A 19,401-nucleotide genomic window follows, 5' to 3' on the forward strand; every position below is an offset into this window, starting at 1 on the left:
CTTTTCTGATGTAAAAATTGACTGCCAAAACTGCATTCTGTATTAGCACTGTGTCACTCATATAGCTGCTTAGCTGCATTACGCAAACGCATTAGTCACGTCAAATTTTAAACTGAATAAGTCAGAAATTAAGTCTGAAACAAAAACCAAATATATACTTTTATATGCCTGTCCTGTTTTTAAAAATTCTAGCCAGTTAATTTTTCCGACTCCTTTCTTTTAGGGAAACTGTTTAATCAATTGCCTACATGAAAAGTTTTTTCATAAAAACTCAAATTGCTGCGGTTGTTACTCGTTTTCCAGCCTGAGGAGATTAGCACTGGCTTACTACAAACTGGTTTCCTTTTTAATATCCTCTTTTTCTGGAAATATTTTTTGTCCCCGAGTTAAAAAGGAAACCAGTTTATTAATTTTTAATACGTTAAATAGTCATACAATTTGTTCACTCAGTTAGAAAATGTCGTTCAGATTTTTGAGTGTTTGCTCAGGTGTACTAAACCCTCGGGTATAGTTTGTCCTCGGGTGGCGCACTGGGTTTTCGATCGCCCTCCAAGGTTCCGTGCTCTGGAAGTCTCTTTCCAGGGTCGCTGGCCTCGGAGTCGAAGTCTTCATCATCGTCGTCATCGTCATCGCCTCCCTCCCCAGGTGGAACAAGTGCTGATTCGTCATTGTCATCGATTGGGGTGTCCTCAATGCCTCGTTGTCGCATCTCTTCCTCAAAGTTATCCTGTAAAACAAAAACTTACAAATTCAGAACCACACACCGAGAATAAAATTGTATTTTTAATTAGCTTGTTTTACAGGTATGCATTCTGATTTCTACTCTGCATGATTCAAAGAGTTTCAGAGACAGTTTATTTCTGAATTTTTGTCTGAATCAGAGAACTTCAGAATTGATTCTGAATTCACTCTGAATCAGTACTGAAAACCAAAATTTCTCTGAATTTTCTCTGATTCAGTACTGATTCTCTATGAACGTTAGTTACGGGTAGAGGCACGGTCTTTCTCTAACCATTAAGGTCCACCACAACTATTTTTTTATTTAATTCACGATCTTTTCATAGCCGGTTGATGTCGGCCACTATCTTCTGATGAATCGAGCAACATTTTTAGATTTTTAGGAGCTGTTTTTCATTTAAATTTTTTGTTGAATCGATGGGCAATAAAGATAGATTGTTTTTCAGCATGCGCAGGTAGAGCAACACCTCGCAGCAAAATAAACATGAAATGAAATGTATTATAGTTAGTAGTATTGAAGATAAAATCTGGGAATATTAGTATAGAGTGAAAACTACTATATCGTATTCTACTTGTGGTTTCTCGAATTTAAGACTTTTTTCCTGCAGTTCCTTTACTCATATCGAGAGAAAAACATATTTTGTATTACTTTTTTAACTGTTCGAATTCTTGGCATTCGTAACGAACGATTAGATCTTAAGGAATATTTTCCAATCGCCGTCATTTGTTAAATCCTTTCAAGAAAACAATCATAAAAGATCATCGCCACAACAACACTGCTTCTTGCCCAGTCTTTTGCAAACCACTTGAAATAAAACTTCAAAAATCCAAAGGTTTTATCCTCCTTCTAACGCTTTTCGTGGGAAATAGATGTTTTCGGTACCTTAAAACCAAAATTACCTTCAATCTAAAAGAAGACCTATTCTGTTTCGTGCCCTCCATGTTTTTATGCTCACACTAACAAATTATGTAGTGTTATACAGCTAGCTAAAAATTCATGAAAATGTCATTTTTTGAAACCCTTGAATCCAAAATGGGAACTTTTTCTTTTTCATGATTTTTCGAATTTTTAATCGGTCTTTTTAGATAATTATTAAGTGAAAATCACAATTCACACTGCTCTCAGAGGTCTTCTAGTAGCTACCGTTTCTGTCCATATATGTTTTTAAGCTTGATGTCGTGGTCTCGAGCACGAGTAAAAAGAAATTTATTATTTTAATAACTGAATTCAAAATGGCCTAAATGTACAAATTTTCACAGGTATTCAGAGTCCATTTCAGTATGAAAATTTACAGATCCGTCTAGATATAGATAAACTGATATAGGTTAAATTACACCTTAGTTGTGAACAAGTTTTTCCTCTTGCCGTATATGGCAAGAACTAGTGCAGTTTTTGCACTTAACACATTGTTCTCCCTACCTGAGAACATATCATTTCAATCTACTGAGAGGGTCGGAGAGTTGGTTTCTGATCATATCTGGTGGTGGGAAGGTCGAGTCTATCACACAAATTTATGTTTTATGTACACTGATAAACTTGTGGTATGAACAAATTTGAATCGACGATTCGGTTCAAATTAGAAGCCATTATTCAATTTCACTTCACCAAACATCAGGTAAGAAAGTTTTCTTTATATATTGAAGTTTTAATTTAAGTTTCTAATTTCGCCACTTCTCGATATATCACACTTGATCTATCGATAATGCGACATCAATAGATGAAAACATGTAAATTTTTCGTTTTTTTTTCAAAGCTTTAAAATTTGTCTCACTTTCCCCATTGTTCAATTTTTGGGGTTCAAGAAACTATTTCATTAAATTTTGCATAAAATACAGATTATTTTAGCGTTCCAAAGTTATTTTTGGTGATCCTATTTGAAAAGTTGTCGCTGACTAGATTTTGCCTAAACCGAATGGGCTGTGAGGACAGAAAAATTAAAACGGGTTGATAAATTAGCAATGATTTTTGAAAACTTCTCTTTGAACTTGAATCTTGCAGATTGCTTCCTTCCTTAAACTTTAGAACTATAAAATTGATTCCAAAGACAAAACTGCAAGAAAGTTCAGTGAATCGATATATCACATCCTCCCTCCTTTTTTAAGCAAGTTTGTAGGAATAGCTTCTCCAAGTCTTTCTGGTTGTTTTTTATTTCTACTTGAAGTTCTCGTGGCCACTGAAAGTTTTTCCCTTTCAACGACTGAGGTTTCATCAGTAGAGTTGGGTGATGCCACGTCTATGTCGTCCCTACTGCTCTCAGACAGTGAGTCGGTAGATTCAGTCTTGATGTCGTCAGGCACCAGCCGTGCAATTTGGTTGTCACTAACAAGCATTGTATTGTTTGAATTCTCCGGCTGAATGAACGAATTGTTCCTTCCTTTACGGATAAAGAAATCAGCTGGAACCGTTGGTGAACTGTTCTTCGGTTTGAAGAGGACTCGTTCACACAGATCAAAATCAGTGACTGCTGGAAGTCTTACTTTGCGTCCCAGTAGCAGTCCTAGAGGAGTTTTTCCCCGCGTCTTGGAAGTGTTCCGATGTGTCATCAAAGCCCGCTGTAGGAAAGCGCCTAATGACACATTCAGATTTGGACTCCAGGCTTAAATAGCCCGTTTCATTGTTTGGACCGCTCGTTCAGCAATCCCATTTGCTCTTGGATGGTAAGTGGGAGATTCCATCATTTTTCAATCCCCAGTGATTCACACCATTGCTTTAGGTCACTGCTCACAAACTCAGGATCATTGTCTGATACTAATACTCTTGGTATACCAAATCTTGCAAAGATTTGACTCAAATGCACCTTCACTGTTTGTGAGGTTCTATTTCCCGCAGGGAAGGCTTCTATCCAACCTGATCCCGCGTCTACTATCACTAAGACATTACCTTGATCCTCAACGTAGCGCCAAACCATGTGCAGTTTTCCCAAACTTCAGCTTCCGGCCAAGTAGATAATGTTTTCCCCAGGCTAAGCCTGTTTTCTTGGCATTCCATACAATTACTAACATATCGAAGAACATCTTGACTGATGCTGGGCCACCAAGCCATCATTCGAACTGCTGTTTCAGTTGCATTTTTGCTTGGGTGAGTCGCATGAGCTTTGGCCACCACCATGAGTCTTAGTTTGGGTGGAATGAAAGGCACACCTCCTCGAAAGGTGATTCCATTGTGAATGGTCAAGGCTTCTTTCTGTTGTTCAAATCCTTTCTCTGCTTCTGAGCACTGTTTCCAGATGCCACTGTTTATTCGTTTGATGACATCTTGAAAGAGTCGATTCGATCGCAGCTCAGTTTTGATGTCTGACTGGGTCACCAGCTCGGATTGGACGAAGTAGATTTTGTCAAGAGCAAAGCAGACTCGATCATTGTCATCGTCGTCGTCAAAATCTAGTCTGCTCAAAGCATCAGCGTGGGGGATCTGATCTTTGGGAGTATACTTCAATTCGGAGTCAAATCCCATCAGCGCTATTGCCCATCTCGTAATTCTTGCTGATGCTGCTTTCGGAATTTCTTCGTCTGGGGCGAAGAGATATTTGTTTCAATCTAGGAATTGTTTCAATCTTGTGACCAACAAGACGATTGCAATTGCCTCTCGCTAAATATTGGAGTAATTTTGTTCGGCTTTTGACAACTTCCTCGAGACGTGGATCACAGGATGTCTTTCCTGCGAGAGTACCCCGCCTATAGCTTTCTCTGAGGCGTCTGTTGTCACGGTTGCTTCCTTCGTCAGGCTGTAAGGCTGTACGAGAGGGTTAGCACATAACTCGTTTTTGATGTTTGCAAAAGCATTTTGCTCTTCCTTTTCCCATCTGAATTCTTTTTTTTTTCGAATTTCGTTTAGGGGTAGCATTTTTGTTTCAAAATCCGGTATCATTCGACCATAAGAATTTGGTAAGCGGACAAAGGACTCGAGTTGTTTCATATTTGATGGCGGTTTTGCATTTTTGATTTTCTCAACATGTTTAGGATCGGGTGCTATTCCTTCTTTGGAAACAGAGTAACCAAGAAAACTTACGCACGCCTGAAACTGGTTTTGAGTTGGATTTCTTCTCATTGATGGTGAAATTTTTTTCACGTAGCCGACTTTTGACTGCAAGCATTCGTTTCTCGTATTGATCCTTTGTTGTTCCATATACCAAGACGTCGTCTTGGAAGATGCCCACACCCTTGATTCCTTTTAGAGTTGACTCAATGCAATTCTGGAAGAATGATGAAGAGTTCTTTAGGCCCTGAAGAAGCCTGCACATCTTGAACAATCCTTGCGATGTGTTGATTGTGCATATTTCTTTTGCATCCTCGTTCAGCTCAATTTGATAGTATGAAACTGATAAGTCAATTTTTCCAAAGTAAGAGGCCCCATGGAGATTATGGAAAATGCTCTCCATGTCTGGGATTGGATAGTCCTCGTCCATAACTTTGCCATTGATGTGAACTTTCCGGTCCACGCATAGTCTCAGAGCTCCATTTTTATTCCGATGCCACACTATTGGTGATGCGTTTGTGACCCCACCAGGTTGTACTGGCTCCAGGATGCTCTGTCGTACCATTGTCTCAAGCTTCTCTTTGACCCTGTCTTGGAGAGGTAGAGGTATCTTTCTGGATTTGCAGAACATTGGCTGTGAGCCCGGTATTAGTTTCACATGCGGTTTGTATCCTTTGACTGCAGGTAGTTTTTCATCACTCACAATGATGCCTTCTTGGGGTAGTATGTCTCTCCCAAGTAGCCCAAATTGTTTTTGGATAGCACAACTGCCAGTTGTTGCTGCCTATACTTGCTTCCGTTCCACTCAACATCACATGTTAGTGATCCCAGAAGCGTCAGTTGATGACCGTCATAGGCCTCAAGACGTCTGACTTTCCCATTTAACTGAGGTTTACCAAGCTCAGTCCAGATTAAAGATGATATCACGGTGCTCTCAGCTACGGTGCTATCAACTTGCATTTTTTTATGGTCTTTTACTGTAACGTACTCCCATGTCACCGACATGTTAAACACGTTTTCCTGTGTATAGTACATTCCCATCTGAATTGCGGATGATGTTTGACCAGACAACTTACCTTCTTCATCGCAGAAGTTGCTCTGCTGGTCAGACTTACCTGACTTAGGCTGGGTTTTACTTCTGGACATTTTCGAAAAGTGTCCCACCTTTTCACAGGTGTTAAATTTCTTGTTCAAGGCCGGACATGGCTTGCTACTGTGTGGCTTACCTTTACATCTATTACACAAGTTACAATTGCCTTTATTACCAGTGAACTTTTCACTAGGTTTTCTGAAGGTCTTTTTGAAGTTGTATCCCACTTCTTCTTTTACTACAAATGGTCTATTACCTGTTGAGGAACTCGCAAAAGCCATCGCTTGACTTCTGAACTGTACGTTTTCTGTCATTTCAGACAGAGACATCGTTGGCTTAGTTTAATGCCGTCTAATAGTCTTAATTTGGCCTCAGGGTCTCTCAAACCTGAGATAAATTTAATTTTTACCAACTCATCCTCAGGGTTGGTTTCTGTTTTAGGTTTTTTGAAGTCACAATAACTTGCTTCTTCTCTGAGGCGCGCTAGAAAATCGTCGTCAGAATCTCCAACGCCTTGGACAACGGACAGAAATTTAGCCCTTTCTGCCGTTTCTACTCTCTCTTTTTGGGAAATATAGTTTTGAATAGCTTGTCTGATCTCTTTAAAAGGAGTGTCTTACAATTTTTTAGGGCACATAAAGCTCCTAAGTTTGAGAAATTCGTCTTGGCCGCATATACTATGAAATAGATTTGTTACCTGTAGGTCCACGATCGTACCGTTGTTGTTGACTTTATCTTATTTCTTCTTTACGCGACATTTCGCCACAAAAGACATGATCCACGCAGTACAGGATTCAGCATTCTGCAGATCCAAGGTTTGTCGGTCTTTTGGTGGTCTGGACACCATTGTCGTGGTCTCAAGCACGAGTAACAGGAATTTTATTATTTTAACAATTGAATTCAAATTGGCCTAAATGTACAAATTTTCACAGATATTTATAGTCCGTGTCAGTATGAAAATTTACAGATCCGTCTAGATATAGATAAACTGATGTGGGTAATTTACACCTTAGTTGTGAACAAGTTTTTCCTCTTGCCGTATATGGCAAGAACTAGTGCAGTTTTTGCACTTAACACATTGTTCTCCCTACCTGAGAACATGTCATTTCTATCTACTGGGAGGGTCGGAGAGTTGGTTTCTGATCATATCTGGTGGTGGGAAGGTCGAATCTATCACCCAAATTTATGGTTTATGTACACTGATAAACTTGTGGTATGAACAAATTTGAATCGACGATTCGGTTCAAATTAGAAGCCATCACTCAATTTCACTTCACCAAACATCAGGTAAGAAAGTTTTCTTTATATAGTGAAGTTTTAACTTATGTTGCTAAGTTCGCCACTTTTCGATATATCACACTTGATCTATCGATAATGCGACATCAACAGATGAAAAAATATACATTTTCAATTTTTTTTTTCAAATCTTTAAAATTTGTCTCACTTTCCCCATTGTTCAAATTTTTGGGGTTCAAGAAACTTTTTCATTAAATTTTGCATAAAATAAAGGTTATTTTAGCGTTCAAAGTTAGTTTTGGTGATCCTATTTGAAAATTTGTTGCTGACTAGATTTTGCCTAAACCGAATGGGCTGTGAGGACAGAAAAATTAAAACGGTTTGATAAATTAGCAATGATTTTTGAAAACTTCTCTTTGAACTTGAATCTTGCAGATTGCTTCCTTCCTTAAACTTCAGAACTATAAAATTGATTCCAAAGACAAAACTGCAAGAAAGTTCAGTGAATCTCAGTTAATGCTAATTTCAACTTTTTTTGACCTTTTTTTTGTTTTTGCCCGCCTATGATTATCTCATATAACTAGCAAAATTTCACTTAAGTGCTAAATTTTCATTTCACTTTATTGTTTTTTTTCTAAGACATTAGTATTCAACGTTGAATACTAATGTCTTACAAAAAAAAACAATAAAGTGAGCTGAAAATTTAGCACTTAAGTGAAATTTTGCTAGTTACCGACGGTTTCTTGCGTTTTCTAACCGAAGATTTCTCAACTAGGGACGTCCCAATGTCGAAAGTATATAGATTTTGAATACAATATTTTTTTCCCTAAGTATGTTAATTTTGTGTATGACTGGCTCGTAATGTTCAAGTGGTCTGCTGTTCAAGTCAAGGAATTTCATCTTTTGCATTTCTTTCATTGGGTTGTATTTAATATTTAATGGATTGCCCTCCTGTGTTTTTAATTGTTAACTTGAATGGTTGAATGATTTGTGACAAAAAGATGAAGTGACTATCGAGCACAAAAGACCATTGAATAACGCAAAAATTTTTCTCAGGTCCGTTTTTTAGGTTTTTGTCGATAAAGACGTGGAGATTCTTTAATCAACAATTAAATCACACAAAAAATAGTTCGCTTGTATTTCATCAGCACAATATTTCCTGGTCTAGCTTCTTTAGACTCATGATAGAATATCTGTGTGCTTGAGTTTGTTCTCTGCCTAGAAAAGAGTGTTTTTTCTATTAAATAATTTTTTAAAAAAATTATAAAATTTATTTTAAAATGACCTTTTAATTTAATGAGCACAGCTCTCTTTTGAACTAAAAACTCAAACAGGTCATAACAGATTGATTATTATTTCAAAATGTATTCCGACCAGGAGAAAAATGACAGACAATCAAACATTTTGACAAACAAAAATGGTCTAATTGAACCAATAAATATACTTTCCGATCAAAAAAAGAGCTAATTAGAAATAAATTTCCATTCCATATAATTCGGTTTATTGAGGGAAGATTTCTGTTCAGAGCTTTCTAGTTGCCTTATAATAACCTAATTAGACAGTCTCATTATTTTCTGTCAACAAATCTAATCCCTCGATCGAAGCTTTTTGTACTGAATTCGGAATTTTATGCTTTGAAACGATTTGGCAATGAGACATGCATTTGTTTATACACCCAGAACGCATGATCAAAATTTGGAACTTTTTCCGTTATTACTGACACAGGTGACGTCTTAACAAATAGACGTACCAAAATGTAGAAATTTCAACGAATGTGATTTGAGAAATTTAAAACACTGTACTGTTAAGTGTACAATTAGCCTAAATTTGACATAGCCTAATGCTAGATTGTAATTTTTACCGCACCTGGCCATGCCTCAGCGACCCGTGGGACTTGATATGAATCTATCACAACCGAACGTGAGACCAGTTCCCCCCAAAAGAAGTATAAATTTGCTTTTTCGGCTTATCGCAATTTCTGGTCAATTTTACGTTAACGCGCATATCCTATTTTAAAACATGGAGAGTAATCAGCCAATCCGAAAACAAAATTCCCATTTTCTCGATTGCGATTGGCTAGAAATAAAATTTCTATATTTTGGTACGTCTGCCATTTTCACTAGCGCCGTTAATAATATATCTAAATGTGTCTTATGATAGTAATAACTATGATAGTGGTATAAATATAGCCTAATGAGAGAAGGGTCTTTTTAATTTATAAATACCATTGTAGAGGTGTAAAACAGTCAAATATGGATTTTAATAACAGATCAAAATAACAGATGATCTACTCTTTATATGTTCGGATCTTTCCCATTATAGCCCCCCATGCAAAAATATAGCCCACCTCCATTATGGTATATTTATGGGGGGGGGGGGGGGGGGGAGGGGGGCTATAAGTTATCTGACCACTAAGCTGGGGGGGGGGGGGCTATAATGGGAAAGACCCATATGTTCTGCCTCGAAAGCATCTTTCACACTATCGTCAGTGCGGCATAGTTTTGTTCACACCTGTCAATGAATGCAACAAATCTGTAAATCTGTTCACGAAGGGGGGGGGGGGGGAGGGGGGACAGTATGCAGAAGTCTTAGAAACTGACCACAAAATGCTGCCAGATTTGCCCCATGATCTGACTCATCATAAGTGCAGACACATTTCGGCTGACCAGTTTGAGCACAAACACCCCATCCTGCATGAGGTAGTGGGTCACAAAGTAGCCCAACTTCATCCGGATGCCTGGTCTGTTTCTGACCTCCTCTCTCGTCATTGGGTACTTGTCAATCGCACGCAGGTATCCCTTGATGAACTCTTTCTAAACATAACCTCTTAGACGACCCTTTGCGCACCCGGACCCTACCTCTGTATAATAACAGTACTGATTCAACATATCTTACAAACTAATGTAAAAATATGTCTCAAAATCGTGAAATATAATTTGTAAAAGTTTATAAAGCGAGAAAATATATGACGAATAATCCAGTACATAATTTAGCAAAACTATCACTGTTTTTTAAGGATCAATTAAAAAGTCCTGAACTACCCGGGTCGAGGTGTCACCGCCATTCAACGCAAAATTAAGCAAGATAAGCGGTGAATGCGGTGAAATTACATAAATCAGGCGGTGAATGCGGTGAAAAATCCTTTATCGCCTGGTAGCGGTGAAATTACATAAATTCACAGCTGAATTTAGCGGTGAAATTACATAAATTCACCGCTTTGAAAAAAGTGACCAAATTATGAAAGATAAGCGAAGAATGCGATGAAATTACATAAACTCACCGCTTAACCTAGTGGTGAACTTACATAAATTCACCGCTAAGAAAACAGTGTTAAAATTGTGTGAGAACAGCAGTGAATGCGGCGAAATTACATAAATTCATCGCTTATCTTAATGGTGAAATTACATAAACTCACCGCTTAGAAAAAAGAGTTAAAATTGTGTGAGATCAGCAGTGAATGCGTTGAAATTACATAAATTCACCGCTTAGATTAGAAGTCAAAGTACTTAAACTCCCCACTGAGAGAAAAGTGCCAAAAATATGTGAGATCAGCAGTGAATGCGATGAAATTACACAAATTCACCGATTACCTTCCTGGTGAATTAACATAAATACACCGCTTAGAAAACGCCTCGAACTGTCTTTTGTTCAATGAAGTTAAAATACAATTATTAAAAGCCGCAATAAAAATTTACCCTCGAAAAATCTTACATCTTTTTGAAACTTTTTAAGCGGTGAATTTACAAAAATTCATTACATTTCACCCCTCAAAATTGTAAATTCACCGCTAATCTTACAAAAGTTCAAGACGTAGTTTTTACAAAAACTAGAGCGAATTTGATTTAATTTCAAAACAAACATGCAAGATTTTAGTGAGAAGTGGCGCAGTGGAAGAAGAAGTGACTGAAATGCAGGAGGTGAGATGTCCCAATCTGTGCGAAGACGGTAACTTGTAGTAAGCGGTGAAATGTGGTGAATTTTTGTAAGTTTACCAGTTACTCTAGCGGTGAACTTACATAATTTCACCGCATTCAACGAATTTTACAGCAAAATTATGTACAAAATTTGCGGTGAAAAAAACAACTTTACACCGCTTATCTTAGATAGTTTTCTATTTTTTTTCTCGACCTGGGTACAATTTAACAATTTTTCATTGACTTGACAAAAAACTAGACCTAAAAATGACTTAAAATGTACTGGAAAGACCAGTTAGAAAAGCCGCAAGAAATTCAGAAACGACTTGATGTCGTTTTTGCTGAAACAGCTGGTTTATCAAATAACTAGTATATAATTGCAGAACATATGAAAGTAGAGCAAAAAAAACAATCATAAGCCAAATAACAGAAAAAATAGCCGAAGTAAACAAACCAAAAACTATGAAACAGAATCTCAGTCCGTTTTCAGTTAGTACAAGCACACATAAAAGCAAGAATCTTTTTTCCATGCAATTGAGATTATAAAAAAGTCCATACAAAAATTGGCGAGCCTTACTAGGCTCACGAACAGAACTAAATGTCAAAAAAACGAAAAATCAAAATTTTCTTTTTTTTTGCGCCGACTATCAAGGAAAAATTGCTTTCAAAGCAATATTCAGTTGCTAATTGGAAAAAGTTACAGCCATTAGGTCTCAATTCAGTTGCAAATAAATGCACACAAAACAATACAATGGCCAAAAACAGCCATGATGGTCTAAAATCTGCAAAACAGTGATAAAACAATCAAACCCGGGTCGAGGTTTTCGTAAGTGAAATGCGGCAAAAAAAATGTTTTTCACCGCGTATTTCTTACATCTTTTTGCGGTGAATAAGGTGAATCGTGGTGAAGTATTTATTTTCACCGCATTCTTAGTATTCCTACAGAAAAAAGCGTTCTTGCACGGGTTCGAACATCTTACATCTTGCATGCCCTCTACTTCTTAGTTCACTGCGCCACCTGCGACTAATTTCTCTGATATTTCTTGTGAATTTAAATCACATTCAGTAATTGTTGGAATCCAATACGGTGAATTTTTCTAACAAATGCGGTGAATTTTGTAAGAAATGCGGTGAAATGCGGCCATTTTTTTTCACAGCATTCTCCGCTTTCGCTGCATTTCTTACCTTAAGTTGCCAAAAGATTCGATGCGCTGAATTTTTGTAAGAATTGCGTTGACTTCTGCGGTTTATTTTTGTAAGAAATGCGGTGAAAAATTTTTTTGTCACAGCAATCGCCATTTTACTTGCAAAAATTCACCGCATTCACCACATTTCTTACCAAATTCAACCAAAAACCTCGAACCGGCGTGAAAGCCTCATAAATAACAAAATTTCAAGACACCATCAAAACAACCGGAGTATTATTACTACAGTCCATTTTATCCTTATAGTTAAACAGAAAACTTGAAACTTTTGACCAAAAAAATTTCCTTGCCTTGCAAAAAATCATTTCATGATCCTTCAAAAGAATGTATGAAACGAAATGACGTCTCTCTATTTTCTCTGCTCTTCCAATATGTTTACGGAAACAACCTTCTCAAACTTTATTCACTCCATGAATTGTGTACAGAAAATCATAACGCCTTTTCTAGTACTAAAAAACCCTATCACAAATTTCGAGGAAATAACGAAAACATTTCAAACTACCCTACTACAAAATAACGTTTCGAGAAAGCGCATTTTCTCATTCTACGCAAAAGTTAATGCGAAAAAAAAATCAGCCGCAAAACCACTCGCTTTTTCGTTCTTTTCATTTTTGGCGATACCAAAATTTGCACTCGAGCTTGACTTCAAAAACCATCAAAATGAGTGAACAGAGAACAAAAAAAGTTGATATGCAAAAAAAAAACAGAGTATAGCTATTAGTGTTGCAAAAAGTTTCCAACATTATTTGCTTTTTGTTTTGATTGGTGCAATTCTTTATCAAGCTATATATGTGAACATACGTTCTGGTTGTTGACATAAAGCCTGATTATCCACTGGAAGAGGTTGATGATGGTGATGATCATGAGCATGACATACCACCACCACACAATCACAAATGCCTTCTCCATGTACACATTCTGGGGCAGAAGACACTGCACTGTCTCACTCCTCTTCATGTCTCCCAAGGTACGTGTGTTTATGTCACACAGGGTCACTCGTGGGAACCTGCAGCGATTGAAAAATATCTGAGAGTCGAGCTGAAGTCCAGAATGTCTTAAAGTCCAGCTAAAGTCTTTTCATAGCTCAAATGAGTCGATTACGGTCTTTTCATAGTACATTTTGCTCGGGCATTGGCTTTTCATAAGTCTGTACCCAAACCTGGGAAAGATAACCCAAGTTGAGGTCTCCACTTATGAAAAGAGTTTAAAATCTGGTGCGGGGGGATATAATGCACATGCACACGGTAGGGCATACAATGAGGAGTCGAGCTTTTTTCATCGGTGTAATATAGATTTTTCAGTCCAATTTTTGGGCGAGCAGTAGGGGAGGGGGGGGGGGGGGGGGGTGTCAATGTGAACCATAATACAACCCTATTTCAAGCCAAATTAAGTTTCATGGGATAGTGATCTGCCCTCATATTGAGTAGCTTGATTACGGTTTTAGTTAATTACATGTTTATATAATTACATGTTAATTACATGTTTATATAATTTTAAACTTGTAATATTTAACCCCTGGTTTATATTTTCAATTTACTTGTTTAAAAAAAAGAGTCTAAACCGTAGGCCAGATTGGCTCAGTTCAGAATCACCAGAAACCACTTGCTCCCAAGAAAAGCTGAGTCGTATTCTCACGTTCTCAATTTTTGCAGCCGATTTTATTAAACAGTTGAGAAATTGTCAAAAATGCATTATTTTTGTTCTTTCAAGAGGTCAACTGTTTGAATTTGTCCCCTGAAGTATATCAAAATTTCTTAAACCATTGTGGCCACACTCCTAGAACAATAAGCAGCTCATACGCCAATTTTTGCAAGATTAATGCAAGACTCTCGCAAAATGATCCGTTTGTTTTATAAGACTCGTTCAGGAGAAAAAGTCTATATCTCAGTATCTCAAGAGACTAAAAGAGATTAGCAATGATATGAAAAATACCAAAAAAGATGGGCGTCCTTGCAGGAATGCAACAAGATCTAAAAGAAATTGGGTACGTTTCTGTACTACAACAAATGAACTCAACTCAATTCTTTTGTATTCGTAATTGTCTTGCTTTGATTTTGAATGATACTGACTGCTCTGAAAATGTTTCCGCTTATCACGGAATACATCGACGATCGGGTATTGCTTCTATTCAGAAATCGGAACCAACGTAAAGTGATTACGGAATTATCTTAAGTTCGTATTAATGTTTAACCGAGTCATATTTGTGCCAATAACTACGCTGTAAGGAAAGTTTTCTTCCTCTTTCAATTCATCTTCGACATTATTTTATTGGAAGCAATATTTTAGAAAACTGCTCCGTCGTGACACTAGTTGCACAAACGAATGATTGGTTTTCAAAAATTTTGAACAGCATTTGGCAAAATCTCATTCAAGGGAGAAAAATTGTTGGTTTTGTAAAAACAAAAGTTTTTTGTCTTTTAAAATTAGCTGGTACTTTTTATTATTTGACACTTTGAAAAATTGGCTATCATTGCTTTTTTGAAATTTGGTTGGCCTGGTTGTCAACTTAGTCAACAATGACAATTATATATTTTCCTCTGTTACCAAGAATAAACGAACTAGTGTTTTCAGGGATGCATTTAAAAAATTTGAGAGAATTTAAAATCTTAATTTGATTTTTAAATTTGTTTGTATACTTTCTGTGAAAGACCCATTCAATGATGCTGTCTACAGATTTTCCAAAAGTTTTTAGCTTTTACTTAACGGAAAGTTACTGGCACTTTGTGATTTCGACTTCAAAGGTGATAAACGCCAGTGAAAATATATCACAAGTGTGATAATAAAGAGTACTTTCGCTTAATAAGTCAAAGCATTATAGAACATAAAATTTAATTGTGACGTGTTTCGGACCTATTTCCGACTTGCCAAGTCTTGGTCAAGACTTGGATTTAGAATTGCCAAATCCTTAATCCGACTTGGATTAAGACATGCCAAGTCTTAGATCAGACTTGAATTTAGACTTGCCAAGTCTCAGCCCAGACTTGGATATAGACCGCCAAGTGTAAAAAGTGAAATGATCACAACTCTGAATCAGTAACTAAATGACACTTATAATTAGACTTGCCCCGTACTGAAATTCAATTGACGTTAGGTCCGGGATTCCATATAATTTTACAAAAATTACTTTTAGCTATCTGAATTTTAAAATTTTTTGTTTTGCTGTTCGACTTTAAATTATCATTGGTAGAAACCATTGAAAAATTTCTTTGAAAAATGCGCAGAGTATTTTAATTTATAAAATATTCCATTGCACCAAAGAAACGAAAATGCTTGAATTTTTAGACATCTAGTGTTTACGGGCCTTGTGGACCGATGTCCATGGCCATGCCTCTCATCCACTGTGGGTTGTAATCCGGCCGATTACCGCTGTGAAACGCCAACCGACCCGATAGGGACAAATCAAAATACGGGTATCCCAAAAATTTTTGGCTTACTTGACCTTAGTTTCAAAATTCGGCTTGCTTGCCTATCAGCTTGGTTGACCGCCACCGCATTTTACCAATCCTCGTCATTTACTTGGTATGTCTTTGCTGAATTGGGTTTTGGGAATCGACAATCTATAACTCTTCGCATTTAGTTTATCAGATTAAACGATGCATACTTCTGGCGACCACATTTGGGAGTTGAAAGTAGAAAGACCCTCTCTAACCTGCTAGAATCCTCCCAGACCATTCCCTCCGAGATGAACTTGGTCACACTCAATCCGAAGCTCTCAAACTGGGTGGATCTGCCCAAGAATACAGTCATGAAAATGAACTGCAAAGTCACATTGGCCAAATAGGCAACCTAAAACAGAACCAGTACCACAGTAAATACACAAATAATACAGAACAGTGCTCTCTTCGTCTTTTCTGTTTTTAGTCCTTCCGTTCATAATCAGACAGTCATCAGCGCCCAGGTGAAAGGGGAGCATGGTTCATCGAGCATCGAGTGTTCTTTTACACTGACGAGGGGGAAGCTATTCTAAGTCTGCCTACCCAGATTGCCCACCTTAGACAAAAAATTAACTTAAAAAATTACAAGGACTAACGGTATCGTAAAAAAATGTGAAACTTAGTACAGAACACGACCTATCACGTTTTTATGTCACCGCACAAAATAACTGTACTGCTTGGTTTCTCAATCATGAGCTGCTAAAAATATATTAAATAAAACGCTTAATGCATTTAGACTACTCTTTGAATGCTTTTAATCACTGGCTACGAGGTTCAAAACTTTGAAAAAGTTTAAAATCTTATTAAGGCTCCCTATAAGACTGTATAAAGTTTTCCAATTTTTTTAAAGTGCAGTATTTTCCACAAAAATGTTCAATGACCTAATAAAAAATCAACACAACGTTGCTAAAAAGGAAATGTAGTTCAGGCGAGAAAGCCAATGTTAGCAGTCATGGCTTATTAATGTTTTTGGAACTTTTCCCTTTGTGCAAACCCAGCTTAACGCGCGAATTTTATTTGTACTCTCCAGACGCCATAATTTTACATAATGATTTACTTTCTAAGAACACGTGTTCTGTAATGGGTTATGTTTGAAGTACTAGCGGTGGGGTGCACAAAGGGAAATGAACCGAAAGCACCAAAGAAATTATCACTGCTTTTTAGATTAAAATTTCCATTAGCATATGACCTGTTATACATAAAAAATTCAGAAATTCTGATTAACCTATGTGAAAAAACACTAGAACATGTCTTTGTTAAGTGTCAAGAATTTTGAGAACATATTGACTGACAATTTGTTTGTTATTCGCATCGAAGGTCAATTGAATCAATCCAAACTTTTTAGTATAAATTGGTCGCAAAAGCCGCAAATTGTCATTTAGTAAAGAAGTAGCAATTTTCTCTATAGTTAGTTTTATAATAAGTCCTAGAGGTATTGTGAAGCGTTGCCATTTTGTGCTGTCTTTTGTGTCCGACAACAATCTATCGTGTTTGTTTTGCCTAGTTGTTTTTTACTTTTAAAGTTTACTGTCATCTTTTTGTTTTGGAAAACCGTAGAAGCATGCTATATCAGTTTTAGCAGATTTATAGCATATTTTATTTTATTTTATTGGGAGAGATCTCTAGGGCGTGGTTTTACCATTTGCTCGGGCTCTGTTCTCATATTGTGATTTCAGCAACTCTGCCACAGCCGATCCCAATCCCGGAATGAAAAAGCAGGAACCAAAAAAGTTACACGGGAAATTTCTCAAAATTAAATTGGTAATTCGACTTGAGAAGAATTCCGGACAAAATTTTAGCCGATTGTTTCGTATTTTGTTTGGTGAGCTTCAGCGCGTGGTTTTACTGTCTGTCCGGGTTCTGTTCGCCAATAGTTGTTTTAGTAACTCCGCCACTGCCCGTCCCAAGCCAGGAATGAAAAAAGGAAAGAAGAACCACAAACATTATACTCGAAAACTATCAAGTAGTTGGTTGTTAACCTGACTAAAGAGTTTTTTCCGCAGGTGCCTGGCTATTATATTACTAATGACACCTTAATAAAATTGGTATGGCCTTAGTACAGCACATCATTGATCTGGATAAGGCCTTAATACAGTAACTTAGAAAAATTATTACGGTCGTACTACGGACCGTAGTCAACTTTGAAAGATCCTAGTACGGTTTTTATCTAAAACTTAGGATCTTTTCCGTTTGTGCCCCCCAGTACGTTATGAGCCCCCAGTTACAGAGCACGTACCATGGGGGTTGCAAATAATATGCGCCCACTAAGCTGGGGGCACAAACGGAAAAGATCTAAAACTTATACGAAGCCTTTCTACGTACGGCCTTATGAAGTCTTACAAGTTCGGGCAAACAGGGTATCCACTGTTCATGATCGAATGATCGAGATTTTTTTATGATCAGGGGTGATTTGTAGCTTTGAACAAACGCCTCATCATGCGCTACATTATATTCAAAGGGATCGTGTGGGTGTATTGAATGCAGACATTATATACTATTATGCTATGCCAGGAGTGGGGGCAACAAAAAAATATCCGTTTTTATCAGAAATAACGTTTGTCTGATCTTTGTCTATTATAACCTTTCGACTAGAAAACTTATTTCGCTTGATAAACAGCATAAAGCGAAACCAGTTTTCTAGTCAAAAGGTTATATTCGGCAGCAAATGTTTTGTTTACAGTTTTTTCGATGGTTACATATTTATAGGAAACCGATTTCAACTTTCCTAAGGAGTTAAGTCAAGTTTTCCATGAATTGACATCTGACGGTTTTTGAGGTTGCGACTTTTATGCGCAACAATGTTTTAAATGGACTTTTTTTAGCTAAAGAAAGTAAACAGCTATGGCAGGATTCAGTCAACAGTTGACAGCACATGTTAATGAGAAAAGAGGGAGACTGGACCTTAGTTAGCAGGTATCCGAATCCCAGATAGTTTCCAGAACTTCTGCTGAAACAGGTGCACAGTCGAGACAAACACCCTCGCTGCTTCTTGCTGTTTAGAGCCTGAAACACAAGATTTCACTTCATCCTTTGCTCTTCCTTGCAGAAATTGAAATCTAAATGAATCGAAAACGATCCATTTTTGAAATAATTTTATTTTCACCAGTGAACAAAAGTTTTGTTTCATTGCAATGTGTGACCGAACTGAAGTTTGTTTTTGTTCAGATTAATGTTCGTAAAAAAGGAATGAAAAATTAGAGAATTGCAGATTGTTAATAAATTTGCTCTCATGACACTCGAAAACTATACCAACCGAAAGCATAATTGGTAGGCACAAGAAAGCGAAAGATATTGGTTACGTTACTCCACGATTTCTTCACAGTCACGTTTTTCTTAATAACAGGCAACTTGCAGGTTTGACGAAAGTTTATGAAAGTTAGCCTCTGGCTAGAAACGTCTGGTATTGCAACTTTTGGCACTGCATTCTTTCGGCACCTTACAACTTGCACGCGCGTGGTTTAAGTAATGGCTAAGTGACTCTGCTTCAAGTCACTGAGAACTTCTGGCGTTTATTAAGTCAGAATTTTGAAGTGACTTCTGCAGAGTCAATTAACCATGCTTAAAACACGAAACGCGCACTTTTTAAAATGACGAATGTCAACGGAAGTCAACTTCTGGCTGAGTAGCAACTTCTTGCATTTTAACTTCTGGCACTGCAGACTTTCGGCATTTTAAAATGTGCACGTGAGTGTTTTAAGCATTATCCATGTATCCGTATTTATGATTGCGTATTTTTGAATGAATTGTTCTCAAGATCGCAGTCATTCCGAGCCAGATATCAAGCAATCATGAAGTTTTCGTCTGCAAG

General features: G+C 37.2%; 1 protein-coding gene across 1 annotated transcript in view; it reads right to left on the minus strand.

Annotated features, from left to right (window-relative positions):
• Positions 1-250: 250 nt before the first annotated feature.
• Positions 251-19,401, minus strand: part of LOC142340593 (innexin unc-9-like) — a 37,187-nt gene continuing 18,036 nt past the window's right edge. Inside the window, exons 5-9 of the mRNA XM_075391268.1 lie at positions 18,495-18,596; positions 15,809-15,945; positions 12,961-13,165; positions 9,641-9,853; positions 251-727 (exon numbers count right to left, since the gene is read on the minus strand). Of these exons, the coding sequence (XP_075247383.1) occupies positions 494-727; positions 9,641-9,853; positions 12,961-13,165; positions 15,809-15,945; positions 18,495-18,596 (891 nt within the window). The 3' untranslated portion in view covers positions 251-493. The remainder of the gene's footprint in view (positions 728-9,640; positions 9,854-12,960; positions 13,166-15,808; positions 15,946-18,494; positions 18,597-19,401) is intronic.

This window comes from Convolutriloba macropyga, chromosome 6 (genome assembly GCF_964194025.1).
Source record: "Convolutriloba macropyga chromosome 6, txConMacr16.3, whole genome shotgun sequence".
Lineage (NCBI taxonomy): Eukaryota > Metazoa > Xenacoelomorpha > Acoela > Convolutidae > Convolutriloba > Convolutriloba macropyga.